The sequence below is a fragment of the Thermobia domestica genome, chromosome 13, assembly GCF_964235325.1.
Source record: "Thermobia domestica chromosome 13, izTheDome1.hap1.1, whole genome shotgun sequence".
Classification (NCBI taxonomy): Eukaryota; Metazoa; Arthropoda; class Insecta; order Zygentoma; family Lepismatidae; genus Thermobia; species Thermobia domestica.
In genome coordinates, this window is record NC_137466.1 from 126,212,115 (window position 1) to 126,236,737 (window position 24,623).

A 24,623-nucleotide genomic window follows, 5' to 3' on the forward strand; every position below is an offset into this window, starting at 1 on the left:
GAAAAACTTTTGGAAAAAATCAACAATATTAACCGACTTCAAAAAGTGCTAAAAGCAGAATATAATATAAAAGAGCTGAAAACAGATGACAATATTAATAAAGCACGAAAAGCAGAAAATAATTAATTACTATCTTATTATCTACAATAAAATTTAAATTTGTTCCAAACCAAATAAATTAATGCTTAATATAACATTATAGTTTGGACGTAATCTTATGAGGCATTAATTTGTTTTGTTTGAGACAAAGTTAAAATTTTCTTATAGATAATACAAGTGATTTTTGCTGGTATTCAATGCTCATTTATTATTATTTTTCGCTTTCTACAAGCTTTCTTTTATTTATTTATTTTACTTTTAGCGCTTCTTGAATTGAGTTAATATTGTTTTTGAAGATATTTTCTTATTTGTAGTGCATTTTTGAAGTGAGTTATTTTTCTTTTAAGTTTGTATAATTTTTCTACCTTTTTCGCTACCCCAGAAGTTTAAATATATAGCCTATTTAAATTAAAATAGTACACAAATTAAACTGTAATTGTAAACTAGATCGGCCTACGAAACATGTGTGAATAATTTTTTGTTTTTTGAATCTTTCTACTCGTTACTGAATTATACGTAAATGTACACAATATTAACGTTGTGTGGTGCTAAAGAGTTTCATGGTATAGCTACAGATACTATCATTAGATCGTGATGGAATTTATAAGAAACTATCGTGAACTATATTCTTTGAAACTAAACAAGAATAATCAAAATCCATACATTAATGTTGTTGAAGATATGCGTGAACATGCACACACTATATTACGGTATGGATACTGTCACCTATTAGGGAGTTTCCTAGTCAGAGTTATGTGCGAATATGTACACATTGAAATCAGTTAATTACAGGTTTCACGCTGCAGCCGTTGAAATAGTTCATAATCCAGCTCCGAATACTATAATTACATCTTGATGAAATTTATGTGGGACTATTGAAGAGGTATGCTCTTCGAAACAAAAAGGGAATTATCAAAATCGATGTGGCTATGTTGAATTTACACGTATGTTACGCGTAATAACTTAATATATATATATATATATATATATATATATATATATATATATATATATATATATATATATATATATATATATATATATATATATAATCTAAAAATTTATTTTGAAATCAATTTCCAGTCTGCTTAATAATTGTCGGTCCACTTTTGTACTCATTAAAGGAAAAATATCTTAAACTCATGTATTATATATATACAAATTCGAACGTGCCAGTATGTTAATAACTTGAATCTGCAGCGTTAAAAATGCACAAGTTGAAATACATGAGTATAATGATGGCAGAAGTAAATTTTAAATGACAATAAAGATAAAAAAATATAAGGAAAATTTATTAATATTACAAATGCTCCATAAATAATAAAAAAAATTAAGATATAAAAAGAAGTTGCAAATCTAGAAGAATGGGCACAAAATGTGGTATGTTTGTAAAATGGGAAATGTCTTACAATATATTTCTGGTAACTTTTCCATTCTTGATAATGAACTATTATATCGTACATTACGCTGGACTTAACTGTGTGTCAGTATTAAAGAATAGTTCACATATACGTTTTGAACACATATTTTTCGAGGAATATCATTTTGTCTTATAAAGAAAGATGTTCAATCAAGCATTAGATCCAAATTGTTTTGGATAATCCGACTACTATACCAACGGCAGTGCAAACTTAACAGATCTCTACTTATAGCTCTTCCGAATTTTTTCGCGTTTAAAAAAGTCTCCCATCAAACGAATGTTCATAGCGTTATCGAATTGAAGCTCTGAAATTGTAATTTTCGGCTAATTTTTTCCCATAATCATCCCGTTTTTAAATAAATGTTTTTAAGTAAACATTAATATAATATACCTTCAAAAAGCCGACGTAGGTGCGCGAGAAACGGATTTTCGTGAAAAGCGCCAACATGATGGCAAAATGTTTAATAATGTTTTCTTCTGCTGATAAAGGCACATAAAATAACCAAATAGCAAGACCACAGGTTGATTTGTTACATAATGAGAGCAATTTGTTTCGGAAAAAGCGTGTTCAGTCAACCTGTATTTCGCTATCAATATTCGTTTTCGGAGTTGTAGTAACAATAGAACGGACAGTCAGAACATCGCCAAAAATTGCCAAACTGTAGTCTGATATGTCTACTTGAACATATTAGAGACTCAGATTGTTTTTGAAGTCCGCTATGTATAAAACAAAATCGCATGTATCACTTGAAATCGCATGTATGATATGAACCCACAGTAAATCAATTATGCAAACAATAAACTATCAAAGGAAAATATGTGAAGACTTTTGTGTTAAATATCGTCCTGAAGAATGCTTGATCGTATTCTGCATCGTCAGTTCAGTCATCATCTACTTTACTCTGGGCATCTTCAACGAAATCCTCCTAAGATGCTGGGCCATGGAATGCGGTTGGGTCGTGCGTGCGAAACCCTAGATACCACAAGACCGAAACTACGTGAGCACAGTAGCCTATCACACTGGCACCGACCTTACGCGGAGAGTACGATTCCAGAATATCAGCAACATCGTACTTTATCCAAAGAGTGTATGTGCGGGAAGCCGTGTGGCGAGACTGGATTTTAACACGACCGACATAATCCTTTTGCTGATTAAGAAAGAATTCACGGGCGAATCCAGTGTGCACATGCTACCTAGTATAGCTTTCCACGAAAATCCGTTTCTCACGCACCTACGTCAGTTTTTGGAAGGTTGGAGTTAAGGGTAACTTCCGGACGCTCTACAGGGACAACCGGAAATGATCTCAACATAATCTAAACGACCTTTGACACGGAATATCGTGTAGATAACAGGTGTCAATTTTCATAAAACTCCATTGATAGGCAGAAATCAGCCCTTATCATGACCCACCCTTTGCTTTAATTCACAATTATACTTTTGTGTTACATTAAAAAAATATATTTCCCGTTCTGAATGAGTGGTATCAAAGTAAGGAAGAGTAAGAAATTGGGTAATTTTATATTAATATCAATTAACTAGGCAATTAACTAACTCAATCATGTATTTCTCCTAAAAGTTTTTGTAGGAATAAAATATGAACATAATATTAGCTTAATACTTCATAATTTAAGTTTAAATACAGTCCACAAAATATTTAGATGTAGCCATCGTAAATTTATTTAATCTCAAATCAGTCTCCAATCTTAAGATATATAATTTACAATTTTACATAAATTTATTACTTGTACTATATATAAAAGAGACATAACTTTATAATGGTTTCTGATGGGACTCCAAAGTTGCAAAACCATTAATTTTCTGCGCTAAAATTTAGCACTCATTTTATAACTGTTATGTTTAGTTTAGGAGTACTTTAAAACATTCAAAAATATGAGAGCAATCTCTTGTTAAAAAACTATTTATGATCTCAAATCCCACTCATTTATCAGCACAGAAAATGATACTTTTATTTATTGGAAAATTCTCATTACTGTTCGCACTATTTGAGGGAGAACTTCTAGAGAGCTACACTTCAGAAATTTAGTTCATCTCTACTATTTCTGAAAATGAAGCGAGTTCGATTTATCATAAGCTGGTAATTACTAACTGTTCCTTACTTAATATTATATTTTGAAAATATGTTGATTTCAACCAAACTTATAGTTCTTCTATCTTGCCATGAAGTTTTGAATTTGGCAAGAGCCTCTAGAATTTAGAGGTTGAAAACTGCAGTCGCTGTACCATCTTTAATGGATACTATCGACAGACGTTTACTGATTACTTTAAAAACATTTCCTTTAAGGTATATGCGGAAATGTGCTTCAAGTAAATGTCAACTTAGATGTAATTATGGTTTCTTCAAGTTACGTCAGATATAGAATAGGAAAATTGTATACATATTAGATTACTTCATGGGCATAATGTTAGAATCTTGATTTTGTTGGCTTCTTTTACGAGAAATAATATATGGAAATAATTTCAAAGTGATACGATTTTATTCAAATATAAAATCGCCCAGTCATAAAATATAAAAAATGTAAACAAAATTTAAATAAATTTTGAACAGTAGACATATTTGAAAAATGTATTGCAAAGTTTGACCCGAACACAAATAAAACATGCATTTCAATAGTCATTTGTGAATGAAGTTATACAGATATGAACTTGAACAAACATTGGTATCTTAGGGTTACGTTCTCCAGTTTCAGAATTGTGCAGAGCACAGGTTCCCGAACTGTGTGCTGATGTATCTCTCTGGGGCGTCGTCTGTCTTGGTCTAGTCCGTCTCGCCTATAAAGCAGAAATGCAAAACGAAAGCAACATGGAAATTTTCAATACATGTACTTGTTTTAAGGAGTGCAATAAAGTGAAAACACGTTTTTGCTTTGTAAAAATGTTTCCTTAATATAATTACTGGATTACGTTACATGGGATATATATCATATTTATCTAATCAAATTGTTATTGAGATATATAACACTATTATTGTGTAAAATAATAAGCTAGTAACGTAAATTGCTGTTTTCTGTTTAAAATATGTAGTCAAGTCGAAGTGATTTTTACATATACTCAATGTAGGGCCTATATAATAGGGATACAAGCATCGCACGAAAACTGCGGCATGTAAGAGATTGGACACCATTTCAAGTTTAAGAATCCCAAGTGTAGACAATGTGCAGTTTTATATGCAATCCCTTCTTCATTTAAATCAAGTGGGGTGCATACCATCCAGGCGTAAACACATTCATCCTTTACAAGCACGGGAAAAACTAAAGGTAACATTTTTGTCTTTTTCTGCATTTTTTTTATTTCGAGTGATGATAGAGAAATAAGGTGAAAATAAAATTGAGTTCGGAATATCAACGGATTTACGTTTCATGGCTCTTATGTACTAAAGAAGGGTTATTTCGATGTCTGTCTGTCCGTTCGTCCATGTTTTATGCTTATTCACCTAGAAGCATACTGTTCTTCGTACCTGGACCAAATTTTAACTTAAGACTTTTATGAGATTCTCTAGGCTTTTTATTGAATCCAAAAAGAAGGGCAATTTACTTAAGGATAAAAATTAAAAAAAGCGGATCTAACAATTTTGTTCATATTTCACAAAACAATGTTTCATTAATAATTTTATATGAACACTGTGTGCGTGTTTTTTCCTCGGGTTCTCCTGTTTGTCTCACTTCCAATATTTCACCAGTATCATCCACCTTATCATTATCGTTTCCTTCAGCGTCGGTGCATAATCATTGGACGTTAAACTATATAAAAAAAAACTATAATATGATGTAGATGTAGGTCGTTTTTCTAGAAAAAAGCCCAGAAGCGTAGTTTGCTCTTGAGGACGGTTTTTTTCTGAACAATTTTCTAAAAAAAAAAGAAAGAAAAAAAGAAAAAAAAGAAAAATGCGTACTTCATATTCTAAGAGCTATTAATGAAATGTTCAACAAACTTAAAAAAGTTCGTTTCTGAATTCTCTATGTCTGTGTGTCTGTCGGTCCGTTTGTTATTTGAGATTTTTTTTTTAATTTTGAACCTTCCATTCGAAAGAGCATCAAAAACTATCTGAGAAAGTGATTACATTTTTTTGCGTCACTCTGACCGTTTCCGAGATGTTGGCGAAAAAGGGGCCGATTTCCAGAGATTTAAGGAGCCATATCTCGGGAACCGTAAGTCATAGAGAGATCATATTGGTGTTGATTAATACCTAAGAGCATGGTAAATATTTTGGTATCAAATAATAACCAGTGGCCACTGTCTAACTGGACACTGATTTTGCCAGTGGCCAATTGGTCAGGGCTACCAATTAATATCGGTATCAAAATGTTCACCATTCTCTTAGGTATTGATCAACACCAATTTAATCTCTCTATGACTTACCGTTCTCATGATATTGGCCAAAAAATAGCCGATTTCCCGGATATTTAAGGAGCCATATCTCGGGAACCATAAATTATAGAGAGATCACATTGGTGTTGATCAATACCTAAGAAGATGGGGAACCGTTTGGTACCAAATAATAACCGGTGGCCACTGAAAATTCAGGCCAAAAATGTAGGGGGGGCTGTAGAAGTTAGGGGGCCCGACCCAATCATATTATAGTTCATCACCATATTATCATTCATTTGCAAGGCTACCGTGGAAATTATAGGGGGCCACCAAACATTTAGGGGGCCCGGACCCCCTAGGACCCCGTGGATACGAGCCTGCCACTGATAAGTATCCACCGTTCCCCAGATATTGATCAGAAAAGTTCGAATTTCGGGAGATTTAAGGAGCCATATCTCAGGAACTATAAGTTATAGAGATGTGATATTTTGCGAATTTTTGCGAGAAAGAGAAGAAGGTGAGGATAAAAATATTTACTTTTACATGTAAGAACAATCACAGTTATAGTTCCCGCTCCATCTCTCCATTCTTTTTAAGTTCGTTCTGCCAATACTCTTGGAGCATTCTCAACTGGTTATTAAATGCTTTTCTTTAACTTATAATGGTGCAGCCATGTTCTCAAATCTTTCAATGTTAATTAAGTTCGTTTTGTGAAGTCATAAAATGTTAAAATTTTGCACAACGACATAAGTCGGGTGACAAAACAATGATCCGTTGTTACTTTCATATATTTCTGTATATGTTTAAGTTAGATCTCTTGTTTGATTTCGAAGATCAATATCAGCGTTTTCGTATGCAACCAACTAGTAAAGTGGGATTATGTAGTACAGCAGTAAAATATTCACAAGTTAGAACAAAATTTTAGATTTTCTCGATTTTCCAGAAAACATTTAAAAACTCAAATAAATATTTCTAAAAAATGTGTTTTTTAAAAAAATAACAAACAAAAAATGAAACCAATCGTACTAAAAGTAAAAAAAAATAATTTCATGCTAATTACTTTTAACAAATTCTACTCATGCATGACTAAAAAGGAATAAAGCATGAGGACGCTTTCATACATCTTCTTGTTCACCTCAACCTTAGGTTGGTGAGCAACATGGAAATTTTAAAACCTCTCTCTCCCTGGGGAGAGCTGTTGTATACTTTGATAAGGTCTCTTCATCGTAACTGCGTCTAGATATTCTATCCTTCGCCTCCCTCTTTCTGGCTTTTCTTCTATCTTTCCCTCTATCAACACGGTAATCCAATCGTAATGCCGAATAAGATGACCAACATACTGTTTCTTCTTTTTCCTATGATCTTTATGATCTGCCGTCCTTCATTAGCTTCCTTTAGTACGTTTTCATCCCTTTTCCTTTCGGTCCATGATATGCGCAACATTCTGCGCCAACACCACATTTCAAATGCTTCCAGCTTGGATATTTCAGTTTTTCTCAATGTCCACGTCTCTGATCCGCAAAGCACCACGCTTCATACCAATGTCTTAATAAATCGTTTACGAACGTTCAACGACACATTTCTTGATGTTAATAGTTCTCTTTTCCTATTGAATGCTTGTTTAGCCTGCGCTATTCTTAAACTTACGTCTTTTTCACTTCTTCCGTCCGAGGATATTATACTTCCTAAATAGGGAAACGTCTTAACGTCTTCGATTTTCTCTCTATATTTGTCTCTTCCTCTCCTGCTCTTGTGCACTTTATCACTTTGTTTTTTTTATTTATCTTCATTTTGCATGTTTTTCTCCAATTGGTCTTTCAAGTTTGAAAGTGCTTGCTGCAAGTTCTTTTCGTTCTCTTCTATCAATGCTATGTCATCAGCAAACCTTATTGTGCTGAAAACCTGACCATTTACTTTTACGCCTTTCTCGTTTTTATAAAGAATTCTTTCCTATCCTTTTCTATATAGACATTGAACAGGAGAGATGAAAGTCCACATCCTTGCCTTACTCCTTTACTTATTCTTGCTTCCTTCTGATCTTTTCCTATAACAGCTGTCTGGTTCCTATAAAGTTGGTATATTATTCTTCTGTCTCTGTAATCCACTTTCAGATTCTTCAATGCTGTGAGCATGATATTCCAATCTACGTTGTCAAAAGCTTTCTCTATATCTACAAATTCTATCACAATTGTTTTGTTTATTCTGATGTGCTGTTCCATGATCAACTGTAGAACTCATTATTGCTTCCCTTGTTCCCCCTTTCCTCCTGAATCCAAACTGGTCCTTCGATAGCCGTTCTTCGATTTTCCCTTCTGTTCGTTGTGCGATAGCTTTGCGTAGTATTTTTGAAGCATGAGAAAGCGAACTTAACGTTCTGTGTTCTTCGTATTTCCGTGCGACTTTTCTCTTCGGGATAGATACCAATATGCTTTTGTCGAAGTCTCTTGGTATTTTTCCCGAGAGGTACATTTCATTAATAAGATTAAATAGTTTCTTCTTTGTTCATACATACTTTCATACATAATAATTCAATTTATGTCAGAATTAAAGGATTCATAAAGTGATTGTGTTTGAGAGCGCTGCCTGTGTTTTTCATTTTAGTCACACTTAAGTAGATTTTTAAAAAGTAGTTATCTTGAAAACAAAAGTAATTTTTATTTTTAGTACGATTTATTTTATTTTGTTTGTTAATTTTTAAAGATTTAAAAAAAATATTTTCAACTTCTTAGAACAATTTGTTTATTATGTTTGAATACTTTTTTACAAAAAGAAAACGTGTTTTTAAGAATGATGATTTTATTATTTATGAAGTATAAATAAAGTAACTAGAGTCATTTACGAGTAATAACCCACATAGAACTTGTTTTCCAACCAATCTACTACGCTTTCAGGAAATTTGTCCAAAAAAAAAAAAATTATTCTATTACAACGATAGTGTTTATTTTTGTATGTACTTACTAAGTATTGTTAATATTTACGGGCAAAAGTGCTATTTTAAAGGCACAAACGCTTAAGAAGAAGAAGAAGAAAAATATAAAGAAATAATTTAAATAAAAATCGTTGAAAGGCGTCGCGATGTGTGTGTAACTTTGTTGTGCAAGAGCCGGTTGAAGTGGAAGCACTGTTACGGATATATATTTGATGTTTGTGTTCCGAAATGGACACGATCGAAGCAGCCGAAGAATAACAGAAGAGGAAGGGACGCAAGAGAAAGGAAAATTGTGAACTCTGGAAAAGGATTGTTTGAAGTTCCCTTAGAATGGTGGAAAAACTGTGCGAAAAACACGTTTGTTTTCAGTTTTACTTTTTGACAATGTTGAAATCACTTTCAGGCTCCGAAAAAATATTTGCTGTACCTAACAATTTTTTAAACCTAAAAATCAGCGACGTGTCCTCCCCAAATTTTTTTCTACAATTTTTGGAAATTTTCAACACCCCCCCCCCAAAAAAAGAAAATGAAATGAAAGAAATCTTTGAGTTTTACATCCCACGGTTATTCCGGTTAGGCTAAAGGAGACGGTGATGATGAGTAATGAATGAAAATGGTGGAATAAAGAAAGTGGAAGGAAACGGGAGTACCCCGCGGAAAGCCACGCACACGGTGTTTGTCCACCACAAAGTTCACTTGGCGGGGGCTGGGATCGAACCCGGGACCCCAAACACCAGACGTGAACGCTCTACCATTGAGCCACCGCGGCCCCTTCCCCCCAAAAAGAAAATGCACATCGATGGTTTTGAAAAAATGCTCAATTACACATAGATAGTATCTACAATCTGTAGATCTTACAAAATATTTCGACCACCCCACCACAATTTAAAAATATTCAATTTTAAGCATGTATGATACGATAATTCCGTAAGGGGAGGGAGTAGGGGTCAATAATTTTTTGAGGTAGTTTTAGGTCAAGGGTAACCTTTTGGGTCAATAACGAAGCAATTTGGATCAAGAACCGATTTCACTATCTTACTAGGAGAGATCCTTTTCCCAAGCTGCTATTGAGAACATTTTCCGAAAAAGAGTCCCACCAGTAAACTACTCCTTCCGGGTTTTTTCGAGGGAAACGAGAGTGCCATATCGATGTACTGTTACATTTTGTGAAATATAAACAAAATTATCAGTTTTTTTTACAAAATTTTTCCGGTTTTTAACCTCCATTACTCTTAGTTTTGGGTGTAGCGGGAATTAGAGAATTCCACATGAATTCTATAAAATCTTTAAGTTTAAAATTTGGTGAAGATATATTGAACAGTGTGACCTCAAAGCCTGGACACATATAGGCGGACTAATATACAAAATGTCTTCAAACAGGTAGAGGAGTCATAAAATAAATTGAATTGTTATCTTTTTTGTCACAATCAGAAAACTTTCTTCAGTCTTATTGTCATTCGAAACTGAGAATGCTTTAGTTATTAGTTTCAAATAATTCTTAAAAACCTTTATCCTTCAGTTTTCGGCAGACAGTTACATCTCCCTGCAGTACTGAATTTTATATATTGTTTATTTTTCTATTTTGTATATTTTATAGGATTTTAATAACAAATTCTCTAAAGCTAAAAAATTAATATAAAATAAGAAGGTGTGCATAAATAGAAATAAAAGTCGTAGCATGATAGAAAAAATGTGTTTCCTACATACTAATATAAAAAGTTAGGGGGTGTAATATACTAATGCCTAAAAAATAAGGTGATTAATTATTTAGGTAGTCAACTTCTTATTTTTTTAAAAAAAAATGTAGTAGTAGAGAGCTCACCTATGGTGTGTGGTATCCTTGATATGACCTCAACCTGGGCTAGATAGACTTTGCGTTGGACAAACATCGTGTGCATGAGTTTTCTCGGGTTCTCCTGTTTCTTTCCACTTTCTGTATTGCACCTTTATAATCTATCTCATTATCACCGTCTCCCTTAACTTTGGTGCATAATTGCAGGACGCTGAATTAAAACAAATACAGTATAATTATTTTTCAAAATATCGCTTATTATTTTCATTTTTCGTATTTTGTATTTTGTAGTTTCTTTCAACGAATCGCAAGGACAAGATGTAAGAGTAGTTCCTATATATTTACCTTGGTTGGTAATTCTGCTTTGTTAATAATTATGGATCTTTCGTTTGGCAGAAATACTTGTATTTGCATTGCAAATGGTACACAAATCGACTGCATTGCGATGATACGGTAAAGCTGAAAGCTCCCATGATCGGAGTGGCTATCATATGTGAAATATTAAATTGTGATAAGAAGGTGTAAATAGTTACAATGGTAAGAAGTGACCACTCTTTCGAGTTACAGCGTCCATAACCATTGCTAACAAGAATTGGGATTTTTAAAATTGTTTATTAAACTTAATTATCTTGTAATATTTCAATGTGCTTTAATATGTGAAATATATTAAAATTTAATGCTAGGAAACTTAATGCAATAAGATAGCGATTCTTAGATCACGATGTTCCCAAATTTGGAGTATGTTATTGAAGTCAATATCACCTGTAATCCAAGGCCAAATATTAGGCAAGGGCGTACAGAAGCCTCATTAATTTTGATCAGTGTATCTGAGTTTGAACCTCAAAGTAATTCCAACTGCTTCAATAAGTTCAGTATGTTGGTTATTTTATTTATGATGTTACTAAGAAAAGGTATCCTGTTAAGTTTCTAGTAAAAAGCAGCTCCTAAATATTTTACATTCGTTCTGGGGAGACTCTAGGGATGGGCACGAGTCGAGCTAAAGCTCGACTCGACTCGAAGCTCAAAACGAATTCTAGTCGAGTCAAAGGTAATTTTCTCAAGTCGATTTCCGAGCCAAGTCACTAATTTGAGGTCGAGTTTCGAGTCGAGTCGTTTGAAAAATGGCTCACTCATTTAACTCGTTTTAACTCGTTTTGAAATCATTGCCTCATTAGACTGGAAAGCGAAAGCTATTAGAAATGTAAGCAGTAATGTGGAATATTTTTAGTGCTGCTCACGAGGTGAGACACTGCTCGAACCTCGCCTCGTCTCGATTAACTAGACGACAATGGATTTTTATAATGAGACAGCCTCAAATGTCGTGAGCACTAACATAAGTATATACTGTAGTTATCACCACCAAGGCTGAGACCTGCACGGTGAAAGTTTTGATCCGAAGCAGAAGCCCAACCCGTGTAGGGATGTTAACTGGCTTAGCTCGGTTCAACTGAGCGAACAGCTCGAGCCGGCTTGGTTGAGATGAGGCATCAGCTAGGTTTGTTTCGGCTCATGTCGGTTTGGATGGGTGAGCTGTTGGCTCTGCTCGATAGGGAATGAGCTGTGAGCCGAGCCGTTGAGAACCCTAAACCCAGACCAATCAGTTTTGAACATCTGTGGCCGGCGCCCTCTAACTTTTAATGATTTTTGGTTCGAGCCCGGATACTTGCTCCTCCGGAACTCAAACCCAGAACCTCGTGAACGATGTCCTCGTCTCCTAGTCTTCACGACTACCGAGATCAGCAGTCAACTAGTTTTTAGTATTCAGATACAAACCACCTATCTTTCATGTTTATACACGGTGTTGTTATAATAATAATAATAATAATAATAATAATAATAATAATAATAATAATAATAATAATAATAATAATAATAATAATAATAATAATAATAATAATAATGTTATAGTAGTAGTAGTATCGTTGATAATAATTATATTGTCTATGTAGGATACTTGAAGAAAGTACTTGAAACTACACACAACAATTTGCTCGATTTGGCTCGTTTTGGCCCGACTCGACTCGAAATTCGAGTCAAATTCTAGTCGAGTTGGAGGAAAGTTTTCGAGCCGAGTTCTCAAGTCGAGTTCAAAGATGTCTGTTTCGAGTCGAGTCGAGTTTCAATGAAAACTCGCTCGAACTCGCTCGTGCCCATCCCTCGGAATTTCTTAACTCTATGGCTCTTAAGTAATCGAAAAGCTACAGATGTGATGGATTACGTCGTATGCGACTCCGAGTCTTTGGTGGTTGAAGAATTAAGACTTATGTTTTAGAGCTATTGATTTTAAACTTCCAACGACAGCAGCAGATAGACAATAGATCTACTGCTTGTTGTAGGCAGGTGTTGATTGCTTATATTAAATATCACAAGCTAGGAAACCTTGACTCATTTAACTTTTTCGTAGACTGTACGCCGTCTTTTTGGAATTGATTTTTTATATTGTACTTTTTCTATATAAATTTTTATAATACATTATTATATATTCTCATTCGAAAACTAAATATATAATTAAAAATAGGAAAAGTAAACAAAATGAAAATAAACAAAAAAATGAAGCGATAGAAGTGGTAAATATCTATTCGGTGTATGATAAAAGATGGTAATAATAACACTAATGTCTAAATAACTAAGATGATTAGTTCGACAGTTTAAAAAAGAAACAAGTATTAGATACATATGTGTTTTTGTAAAGTTTTTGCTGTATGCTTAGCATTAGCGTTTTTGACGCGGGAGAGCCGTATTTGATTTCCGGTGGGAGATCATGTAGTTCGGATGTCACAGTAAGCTATAGATCCACGTCTCATATAGCCTCGCTACTGAAAGGGACGCTAAACTCTAATTCAACCAATCAATCAAAGTTTATACTATATTCTTATATTTTATTTAGTTACTTTCACTTATTCATGAGGATGAGGTATACAGAAACAACTGTAATAGAATCACGGTATAATTTGTACATAGTACATTTGGGATGCAAACTGAACATGGTGAATAATTACGCGAAAAATTCAAATTGATGGACTTATTTATGCTATGAATGAAGGGTAAATTATGGTGCATTATAGCAGAAAATCCATGATAGTTTAGTACTGTTCAATAAATTAGCTTTGCTAGAGAGTTTTTAGTACGGTATATGAATCGCAAAGCAAGATATACTGAAAATTTTGCTTGCAATAAATGCCAATACTAGCAATTTAGGAGTTAGAAATTTTAAGAAGACAATAACCCGCAATCAATACAGATGATCTAAACCTATTTTCTTGAAGATTCAGTCTTTTGCTAAGTGAATCAGTCTTTTGCGATGGAAAACTGTATCTTTTGTAACAGGAACATCTATGTCTAAACATATATGTCCAGGACTAGTACCGTATTATATGGTACTAGGCGGAGGTGTAGCCATGATTTCTACAGCAGCCAAGATAATATTTATGAAATTATTTGTGTTCCATATCATTCAGTGAACATACTGCATGTTTCGAGTAAAAGTGAAATTTCTGTGATAGCAGTGAAACATTACAACGTGGAGTTTTAAGTTAGCCAAAGGTTATCTCCTTCACAGGATACTTCATGATATAATTCAATCCAAAATATAGCCAAATGTGTAGTCCGTTCTAGCATCATATCCTTATTTTTACTTGCATTACATGTACAAAGGTATTTTAAATTTTCGAAAATTGGCACTGTAATATTTTGATCACCCGATGTTTAAGCTTCGTTTTCCGCATTTGTTTTTGCACGCACTTTGTGCTTGCTAAAGTGGGCTTTCACAACTCCAAATTAAAACTTCACGATGAATTATACAATGTTAACCTGAATCTCGTAAGTTAATATTTTTACATTTTTTCTACTTTTGGTGACAGTCATGTATATGTGCGTAATATTTGTTGTGTATAAGTAAGAGTTATAAATTACAAATATATATATGCACTCACTTTCTTGCCTTTTTCGTTATGGGACCGCTGAAGCAAAGTTATGCTCAATATGTGTTTATTCTCATAGGTTCAGAAAATTTCTTACGGGAGAGGGCTTTCAATACACGGGGAAGTGGTGGGGTGAAAAAAGTAATGCGAAAATGTTGGTATCGTACACCAATATTGGTAATCACGATCAGACATATGCCCCGAAGGAATTTCTCATTCATACCACTTCCTTGCATCATTGCTGACTATATCAGGCCGTCATCATCTCGAACACTGTTCTCCGCGACATATTAAATACGCTTCCAACTTTCGTTACGTTGGTACTACATAACAGGGAACCAACAATTTTCTCTTTTTGGAAATCAGAGAGGTCACCCATTTTACCCTATCACTATCTTGTCAATTCATTGTACACTGACATTCTACTCTTCCTCACGTAATACGAAGTTCGCCGTAACACATCACCACTAATACTCAATGCTGCGAGGGGCCGCGGTGGCTCAGTGGTAGAGCGTTCACCTCTGGTGCTTGGGGTCCCGGGGTTGATTCCAGCCCTAGCCAAGTGAACTTTGTGGTCGGTTTTCTAGGGGTTCTCCCGTTTCCTCCCACTTTCTTCATTCCTCCATTTCATTCATTACTCATCATCATCGTCTCCTTTAGCATAACCATGGGACGTAAAACTCAAAGATTTCATTTCATTTTACAATGCTGCGGTCTCCACCTAACTGTTGTCAACCCAAACATCTGAAGCGTTTCCAAATCCGTTTCTATTAATTCGATAAGTATCTGAAGTGTAAAAAAAACTTTGGAAACTAAAGCAAAGGTTGATAACATTGTTCCCTACCCGCTGATCAATTATTAAAATATCTATTTATTTCAGTTTGACTGTAGATATCAAAACCAAACATTTAAGAAAATGCAGGTTCCAACGAAAATTCACAACAATAGGATATCTTATGAATTGGATAAGTTCGTTCGGTGTTTAACGTGTCGGTCAATATAGTAGTGCATTCTCGTTCATTATTCATGGACTTTTGACAATGACATGTCAATGCCTTGACAGAAGAAATAATCGGGCTTTGACTCGAAGAATTCATCGAGTTACGTATTCATACCATTGTTATTGAACAACACGCCTTGGAGATTATTGGATAACGAAAGAAAACGTGAAAGATTAGAAGATTAAATGGGTAGGATAGAGCTTCGCAACTGAACCCTAAAATGGCAACTTTTGTTATACTATGGAGGAGCATTGAGTAGAACAAGCACGCTGATAACGTCGGTTAGTCGTTTCAGCTAGATTTCTTCGTTAAACCGGTGAATTTGCTGAACATAGGTCTCTGCACCAGCGTATGGTTTTCAAGTACCGGTATTTCGTACTGTACTATGTACTCTTTCAATCCCATCAAACGCAAATCATTATCTTGCTGGATCCAGTTCTGCCATGGCTCAAGATGTTTATTTATCAGTCAGTCATTCTTTCCTCTGCTTCTAATATTGTCGTCTAGACCTATTTTTCATAGTTGGTGCAGATCCGTGGAAAAAAAAAACTTCTATGTCGACAAATAGCCTTGTCGCCACTTTCGTTCAGAGCACGTGGCAGCTATGCGTCAATTGTTTGAATTGTAAGTTTTAGCACTGAGGCTATATGAAACATGGATCTACAACTTAATGTGAGATTCAAACCACATGAGTTCCACCAGGAATTAAACCCAGAGCTCCCACGCCGAACGTGAGTACGCTAACAAACCAAATGCACCGAGTTTTTGGAACTTACTCACCGAGTTAAGATGGCGGCTACGGAACAGCTTAATAAGAATATTCTAGTCGTGGGATAAATTACCTAGTAAATAGAGGCGAATATTCGTGAAGAAGCTCATTTAGTCTTTCTTTATTGTCGTCGGCATGGTGGCCGGATAGTAGAATCGGAGGTAGAATTGTTCTTTCTTGAAGCGTGAAGGTCATTTCTCTACAATTTTTCCATTAATAGCTTCTTCATGAAGATCACAAATGTCCATAACAGCCTTTGGAACTTTGATTCAGAGAGAAGAGAAGCAGTATAAAAATGGCTGTTTTAACTAGGGCTACTTATTCTATCATCAAAAGCTTAAAAAAAAATGAAAATTGAATTTTAAAAATATGATCAACAAAAGTCCCAGCCGATGAATAGTTGTCAAAAACCGATAACACTACGATAATATAATGTATATGTATTACTACAAATGACACTGAAAGAAAAACCTAACGAACTTATTCAGCAAGTCTATACACATTATAAATAAACCAATGCACATATGTTTTTTTAACTTGTATGTTTTTCTTGCTTTTTGTCAGATGACCAGAGCGACGTGGGCGGCGATGACTCGTACTATCCAACAGGCAGCCCTTATCGAATCCAGCGCCACGCCGCCAACATTCGGGAGCGGAAGCGAATGCTGAGGTCGGCACCTGAACCCCGTTCCCCTGAGAAACCTGCAGTCAAGATGTGAGATATAGTATTGCCGGGTGGGAATGGGATATGGCAGGATATTCATTAATTATTCACTTTCATTTGCAGAAATCAATTCATTATTTAATTTCCATTTTTTTAAATGAAAAAGAGAATACAATTATTACCCTTAAGGTAATCTGGAAGGATTTTTCAAGTCAGTATTCAAGAAAAGCAAAGTGAATTATATATTACTTTTTTAAAAAAGTATGTTTTAAAATTTTGATTCATATCATTTTGGAAGCAGGTGAACATCAGATCTCATAATATTATTAAGCTAGTCTTGTGTGTAATTTTATCAGTAAATTATTTATAGCTATAGTGTTATTGTTCGTACAATGAAAAAGTGTTGAACAATTTGGGAATAGATAAAAATTGTCATGGACTTGTTTAGTTCTGAATTACTAATATCTAATGAACTGATCAATAGATTTGTGTAATGCTCAAAAGCCAGTGGCGGAAATACTAAGGAGCACTGTTGTGCTCTGGCACTATTATGGTATTTTATCTTGGGCTCAAGAAAATTTTACGCCTCCTCTATTTGTATTCCTGTAAGCAAACTAATGTAGGTAAATAATACGGCCGCGTCCACTTACATTATCCTACCAACAATGGGGTGGAACGTACAGAATCAAATGCACGGATTACGCTGGCAGCCAATAAGCAATAACCTGAGTTAATTCTAGAGTCAGGTTCTGAGTTCTATTCCCAATGGGGACACTCAGTCGAAAAAGTGTAAAGGCTTTTTCAGGTCAGCCATCCTGAGTGAGGTTTCGTCTCATTGAAACCACGCAAATAACGGGATGGTACCTAACATAATAGTCTCAGGCCGCTTCCATCCTTCTCCATTCCTTTCTTCATCTTCAATTCACCGGGTAGAGTGATCGCCATCCATCGTACGTGACGGGCTAATAAGGCCATAGCTGCCGAAAGCTCAGAAATCGAATCCTAATCCTTCTAGGGTTGAGAAAAAACTCGGTTGCGATGTGGTACCAACATTGTTTTCAGGAGAGATCTTGCTTAGATTTCTCTCTCGCGCACAGTATTTTTCCCTCTCATATCATACAATTTCGATTTTGTTTAATATGGCGACTTGGGCCTCAAATGGCCTGTACGTAAAGACGTGCCTGGTTGTGAAGAATACAACAATATGCACCCATATTTTTATTTCTACACACTCCCATTATGTTTTCAGACTTGCCTGCTTGGCTCACTAAGACTCTAGCATATTTCCGCTGGATCTCTGTCTCTTCTGCCTTGTCAAAAGACTGTAGTTTGCGTCTGTATTCAGGGACTTTTCCGTGGACAATCTCATCGATATATGCTAGCGGGGGCAACAGTAATATTTAGAAATCTCTCTCATCGAATCGGATAAATAGAGAATCTTTATTGATATCGTTTGAGAAATCTCTGATCTAAGGTAGAAGTTGTAAAACGAAATACAGTAAAACCTGTCTTCAACGGACCCTTTATTAAACGGAAAACTGTCTTAAACGGAAATATTTCACGGTCCCATGAATTTTGGAGAACAAAACGTGTAAAAAGTCCCTTAATTAACCGGAAACTGTGTTACGCGGACAACTGAAAGAAAAATAAACACTTAACGGAAAATTCTGAGTTCAGGACTACAGCGTTTAGATGTTTAGACACTTTGTGAGACATATGCATTACACTGTCTGCGATAAAATGTTCGTTCTTTTGTTAAATATTTCTGGACAGTGTTTACCTTCCCCAACCACTACTCATATTCATCCCCACAAATTGTCCTTAATCCCCGCAATTAATCAAGAATCATACGGAATATCGGAAAGAAGAAAACAAGATAGAGGAAGAAGAGGAATACGATACCGATTTCGAAAAAGAGTGTAGAATAAATACATATCAAGATGCTCTCAGAAGTTTAAAGAAACTGCAAAAATTTGCATTACGGAAAAATGATTCTGATTCACTTAGTATAATGTCTCCGGTTAAAGTGTATGCGGAAAGTCAAGCAACTAAGCAGCAATGTACACAGAAAACCCTGCTTGGCTATTAGAAAAATAAAGAAAACGTGTGCAGAGTATATTTTGTATTTATTTTAATTTTTTTTGTGTATTTATTCGTAGAAGAAAGAAGTACTGTAATCGAACAATGTACGTATAGCAATATATTTTCTCAGTATGCCCCTTTATAAGCATATATTTTTTTAAAAAAAAAAGAAAGAAAGGAAAGACCTCCTCTAAGCGGAAACCTGACTTTAACGGAAATTTTTGCAAGTCCCGCTCGATTCCGCTAAAGACAGGTTTCACTGTATTAACAGCTTCTCACACTGCCAGAAAATTTTCCCCGATTATTGTGTTTCGAATCCTACCTTAAGCTTGTAGAAGACGGTAAATATGATATTCTTCACGTCTCATACACCTCAGTGCTCAAAGCGGTCGTAGAATCAATGAGAGATAAGGCAAGATAATATGAAGAATGTGGCAAAGTTTACACTGGAAACTCAATGAAACTCTGCATAGAATTTCAATGAAATTATCATGCTTTATTATAGCACAATGTTTACTCTCCAGTATCTGATGCTTAATGACAAATCGATGAAAATAAATGTACTACAGTACACCAAAACCAAAACCAAAAAAGTACAGAACGACCCATTACGATGGTTTGGTTCAAACTGAGGATGTGAGAATTCATCTGAATAGCTCTCTGAGCTTCTCCCTCGTATCTAACCATTCTTCTGATTGTTGTAAGAAACCACTTTTTCTTACATGCATATGAAAGGAAAGAACAAGAAGACAAGTCTTCCCGTTTTTATTAGGAAACAACTTAAGGCTGCCAGATAGCATTCGGTGTCAACTCACGCAATAATACTGCGCCAATACCCCCATCCGGTAGTTTTTTGTATTATAGCCAGAACGTTAGATAGTACAGTAATAATCGACATCTACCTTGTCGATTATTGTCCGAAACGACTTACCTTCTACGATATTGTTGAAGCGCGTAAACTTAAATTAAACCGGTAACCGCTAAACTAGCTGCGTATAAAGAGTTGCATCGTGGCGTCGATGTAACGAATAATGTGCTTTAGTATAGCTATCTACTTTGTCTTAATGATCCAATCATGCAAAATGTTCCAGATTAAATTAAAAGGAAAATACTACCCTTACTTATGAGTTCTACGTACCAGTTGGATAGTACATCACATGTAACGGTTCTGTGAAATATCTTGAGAATTTGTACGTGGGCCACCCTAATTTATCGGGTGTCTTTCATAACAGCTATTTTCACTGTTGAAGCTTTTAAGTAGCTGAGTGGTTCAATTGCGTGTTTTTTTTTTTTTTTTGGTACAAATTTTCATGGATTCGATAAACGAGGCAAATCTCTTTCAACCTATAGCTTGGAACAGAAAAAAATAAACTCTGCCAAAGACCATAAAGAGGATCACGCACTTTTATGTATGAATAGTCCTGCGTTTATAATAAATATTAAGAATATTTAATTATTTTCGCCTAGATGTTTATGCAACACACAACACTTAAATGCTTTAAGGTTTGAATATTAGTATTACGCGAAACACTATTTTATGTATGAATGAATGAAATATGAATAGCCACAATTAAAGTCATCGTTACCCATGAAGATGTTAATGGATTGATTCCATTAATGAACTTGGTCGAGATAATTGATAGCTGTTTATTACAAAAAAAGAGAGAATTCAAAATTTCGCTTTCATTCAACAACTAGTGTGGAATAACGGACAGGCTGATATGCTAATATTACAATCTTATAAGGCCCACTTAGCTAGATTCCAATAAATGATCAGAGTTGGCAATATCAGAGATGGTACACTGCGCATTAAGTTTTGCATGAGCAAATTCTTGAAAGTCTAAAGATTAAAGAAAATACTCATTTGCAGATTACCCAACTAATTTATCGAGCATAATATTTAATTAGAAACTTATAACTCGAGAATCAGAATGAGTATTTGCCTCGAGTTCTTTTTAAAACACAATTTAGACCTTTCTTCTGAATCTTTAATACACAGAAAATTCCTCACATGCTCTAATTTCCATGTTACAAATCAACTAGCTGTTTTCTTAATCGTTATTTTTTCATGTTATTTTTAGTTTTGAAAGTATTTTACTCTATCCATACATTTCAACATATATTTCAACATATAACATACCGAAATATCTAACATTCATGTGTTATTCTAGATGAAAAATTTGAGTGCAAACATGCTCATTTTTTTTTAATCGAAAAGGAGTCTAATTCTGCTTAGACTCACGACAAAATTTCTAAAGAAAGTAATTCTGCTCGTATTATGTTATGGAAATTGAAGGAAAAGATTGTGAGAGGCAGCCCACACCTAATTAAGCCTGTACGTGCACAGCTGGAGGAAGTTTGCTAACTCGTCAACCCATAGTTCTATTGCCTCTACTGAATTTTATGATATTACTCATATAATTCCAAAATAAATGATTCTTATCAATTCAATATTAGTACCTGCATGATCGGTGATTTCAAGACTAGAAAGTTTCAGAAGTTCAATTTAGTACAGAATTTTCATCGCATTGCTATGTGCTACAGTATATTAGCATCAAATACTTACGTTTACTTCTGGTTGAACTTAGGTTTGGAAAAGAGAGATATTTCCAGTAACGCTCAGCTTTTATTTATCATATTCAGAAGCGTTGAACGATAGTCATTAATATTATACATTTTCATTGTGTTAGATATGAAGAAAAATAAATTCATTAATAACGTCATACACGTGTTATAAATACACAACAGAATGGTAATTAGCAACCAAGTACCACAATGTCTAATAAATATTTAATAGGAGTACAAAATTAACTTGTTACTTACGGTTTGCTTGACAGTTCATTTGTAAATAAATTACATTTCTAGTTTTCCACATCGAGCATATTTAGTAACCATCATTTTTTATCGATCAACGCATAAACATTTTCCTGCGGTCCGAAGCTATTGTTAACTGTAGCTCATTCCTCATTACTAAGAGTTTTCGTCGAAACTTAAGGCATAAGAATTATTAACTTGGTAAAAGGATAACATGTATAATATTAACAAAATATATTCAAATTCATTGACTAAACGCTTTGCCACGGCGTCTTCGGGGCGGGAGATATTGTTTCAGTTTATAGCAAAATTACATACCTTCAGATTCCAAGTTAAACATCAAGTCCAGTTTTCATATGAGTTCAAGTCCAAGTCTCTAGCTTCAGTGCTGATGTTAAACTCCGTAACATACTGTTTACATAGTGAGTTTTGAGTTTAAGCTAACCACTCTGGAAGATCATACCAAAGAGAACTTGGAGGAGGGGACTTACATCTCCGACATTCTAAAATTTACATAGAATAAAATTACACTTCAAACCATTCTAAAAAATAATTCTACTTTGTTTTTATTTAGGCACTCTGTTCATCTTATTATTTTTTTTCTGACAACGCCGTTAACTCTGTTTAAAAGCATAATTCAGCAGATAATTTCTTTAAAAAGCTATTCATTAGTAGATAAATTGTGTAATTCAATTTTTGACAGCAAGTTTCACTAACTGCACTAACTAACTGCAAGTTTCACTATCAAAAACTAACTTAACAACTGTAATTTTAAGCAACTGAAAAGAAAGGACCTACCTCCAACAGCCAAACGAATAGGCGTAAGAACAAGTAAATCCTGATGTACAAAGTACGAAATCTACAGAAATTCCTAATAATATTGTTCTTAGGGGGGGGGGGGTGCTTTAAATAATAGCTTTCTCCTGTTTCTGGAGAAAAAGTTGTGATTCTTAATATACATTTGAGAGCTGAATTCAAATATGTGATTAGCTTTTTTGAAGCAGGAATAGCTTAAAAGTAATCAAATTTGTAAATGATTGATATTTGAACATTCTTATTCAGTTTTAGTATGTATTCTAAAGAAATATTTACAAACAACAGGCAAAATTTGAACATCTCTTATTTCATCCTTTTGCACTCAGTGTAATTCTTGTCTCGAGTACAGCAATCATCTGCGAACATTGTGAACATAAATTTCCATTCAAATAGGTGTTTTCCATGGTAGTTATGTCTTTATGAAATCTTTTCCGTTATTGTAAGATACATCTCTGCTACTATCTGAACAGAATTCTAGATTTGAATCCCCGAAATGTACTTTCAAGGACAGTTAGATTGTAAATCATCGTAAGCTTTAATACTTGATCCACAAACTATTTGTTTTTGCATCTTTTCCACATCCACGGAAGATTTCTATTATTTTATTCCAACATATCCCTGCTCGCTTTTCTTTGTCTGGTATGCTTCAAACCTTCAATCTTTTTGAAAGTTTCGAATCTGAGGACCGATAAATACATCACCTTTAATTTTAGCATCTGATAGTCGAGGAATTTTTTCAAAAGGATGTGCCAATCTTCTGTCTGTTAGATCCATAATCTTAACAAATACGTTTTAATTAGGCTCAATTTCATGTGAAAAATGCAAGGAGTATATCTTCACGAAATACCAGATTATTTTGCTATACAATTTTAAACTATAGCTTTGACACTACTTACAAATGAACTGAATATAAACACGAAAGAGAAAACTGATAGAAAATAATACGAATATACATTTATACCCACTTTCCATCTCTAAAGAATCCTAATGAAAATAAAACCTACGTTCAGGAAATTGGTGATTTCCCATTGTGACTTTGAATTTAATAACCTACATCATCAGTAACACCAACATCTGAAAGCGTCAGAAATTCAATAGTAATGTTGAAAACCATTTACACAAATTTACTATATTTGCTGTAAATGCTTATTGTCCATAACTTTAAATTACTGGGAAACTGCCGCTGACAGCGGAATTCTGATTTCAAATTCGAATTTACCGCTGTGAATTCCTGTAGAATTACTAATCTTCATCCCCAAAATAAAATCTTTGTAAACGCACAAAATGATTTTTTTAAAAAAGACACTTTCGAGCATTTGTCTATCATACAAGAATTGACACAATGTACTGTAAAATATACAGTGAAACATCGTTTAACGAACACCTCTCAATAACGAACACCTTTATAATACGGGCAGATCTTTTTGTCCCGGCAAAAATATGTTCTCTTACGGAACAAGACCCTCCCTTTTATACGGACACTCTCAGATATGGACGCGGACAGTCCTTTTTTCTCCAATCGTTTCAATAACCTCTTTATAACAGACAAGCATTATTCTCGGTTCTGCGATGCGGTATTACAGTATACAGAAAAGTCTTTTCCCCACAAGTGTATCCATCATGATTCTAGACTTGGTGAACCATCAACCAGAACAGCTTCAAGCTGAACTTGAAATACTGATTTTCTGCCTACAATAAACTGCTTTCTGATGGAAATCCTAGAAAACCTTCAATAAGCAATAATACTCATGCAGGGTCAGTCGTATGGCCAAGAATTCTATGCGAAAGATCTTTCCTTTCCTAACAAATTTAGTCGTTTTTTCCTTTGGACCTGGCATCTTTCCCGACAATTTCATGGATAAAACAAACATTGTTTTGCAATAACATTTTTTTTTTCAACGAGCAATGTTGCCTCTTTTACTTTTTTTTTTTTTTTTTTTTTTTGAAGAGCAAAACTTTCCTTTTGTACAAATTGGCGTGTCAAACAGTT

The 24,623-nt window shown here is 34.5% G+C and overlaps 1 protein-coding gene across 4 annotated transcripts in view; it reads left to right on the top strand.

Moving 5' to 3' along the window:
- LOC145668489 (uncharacterized) overlaps nucleotides 1–24,623 on the top strand; it is a 64,704-nt gene that overhangs the window by 7,123 nt on the left and 32,958 nt on the right. For 2 of the 4 annotated variants that reach the window (XM_081736434.1, XM_081736435.1), the window contains exon 2: nucleotides 16,822–16,927. In XM_081736434.1, coding sequence (XP_081592560.1) covers nucleotides 16,822–16,927 — 106 coding nt within the window. Of the gene's footprint in view, nucleotides 1–16,821; nucleotides 16,973–24,623 lie in introns of all 4 variants that reach the window. The other 2 variants (XM_081736432.1, XM_081736433.1) reach the window with 1 other exon arrangement.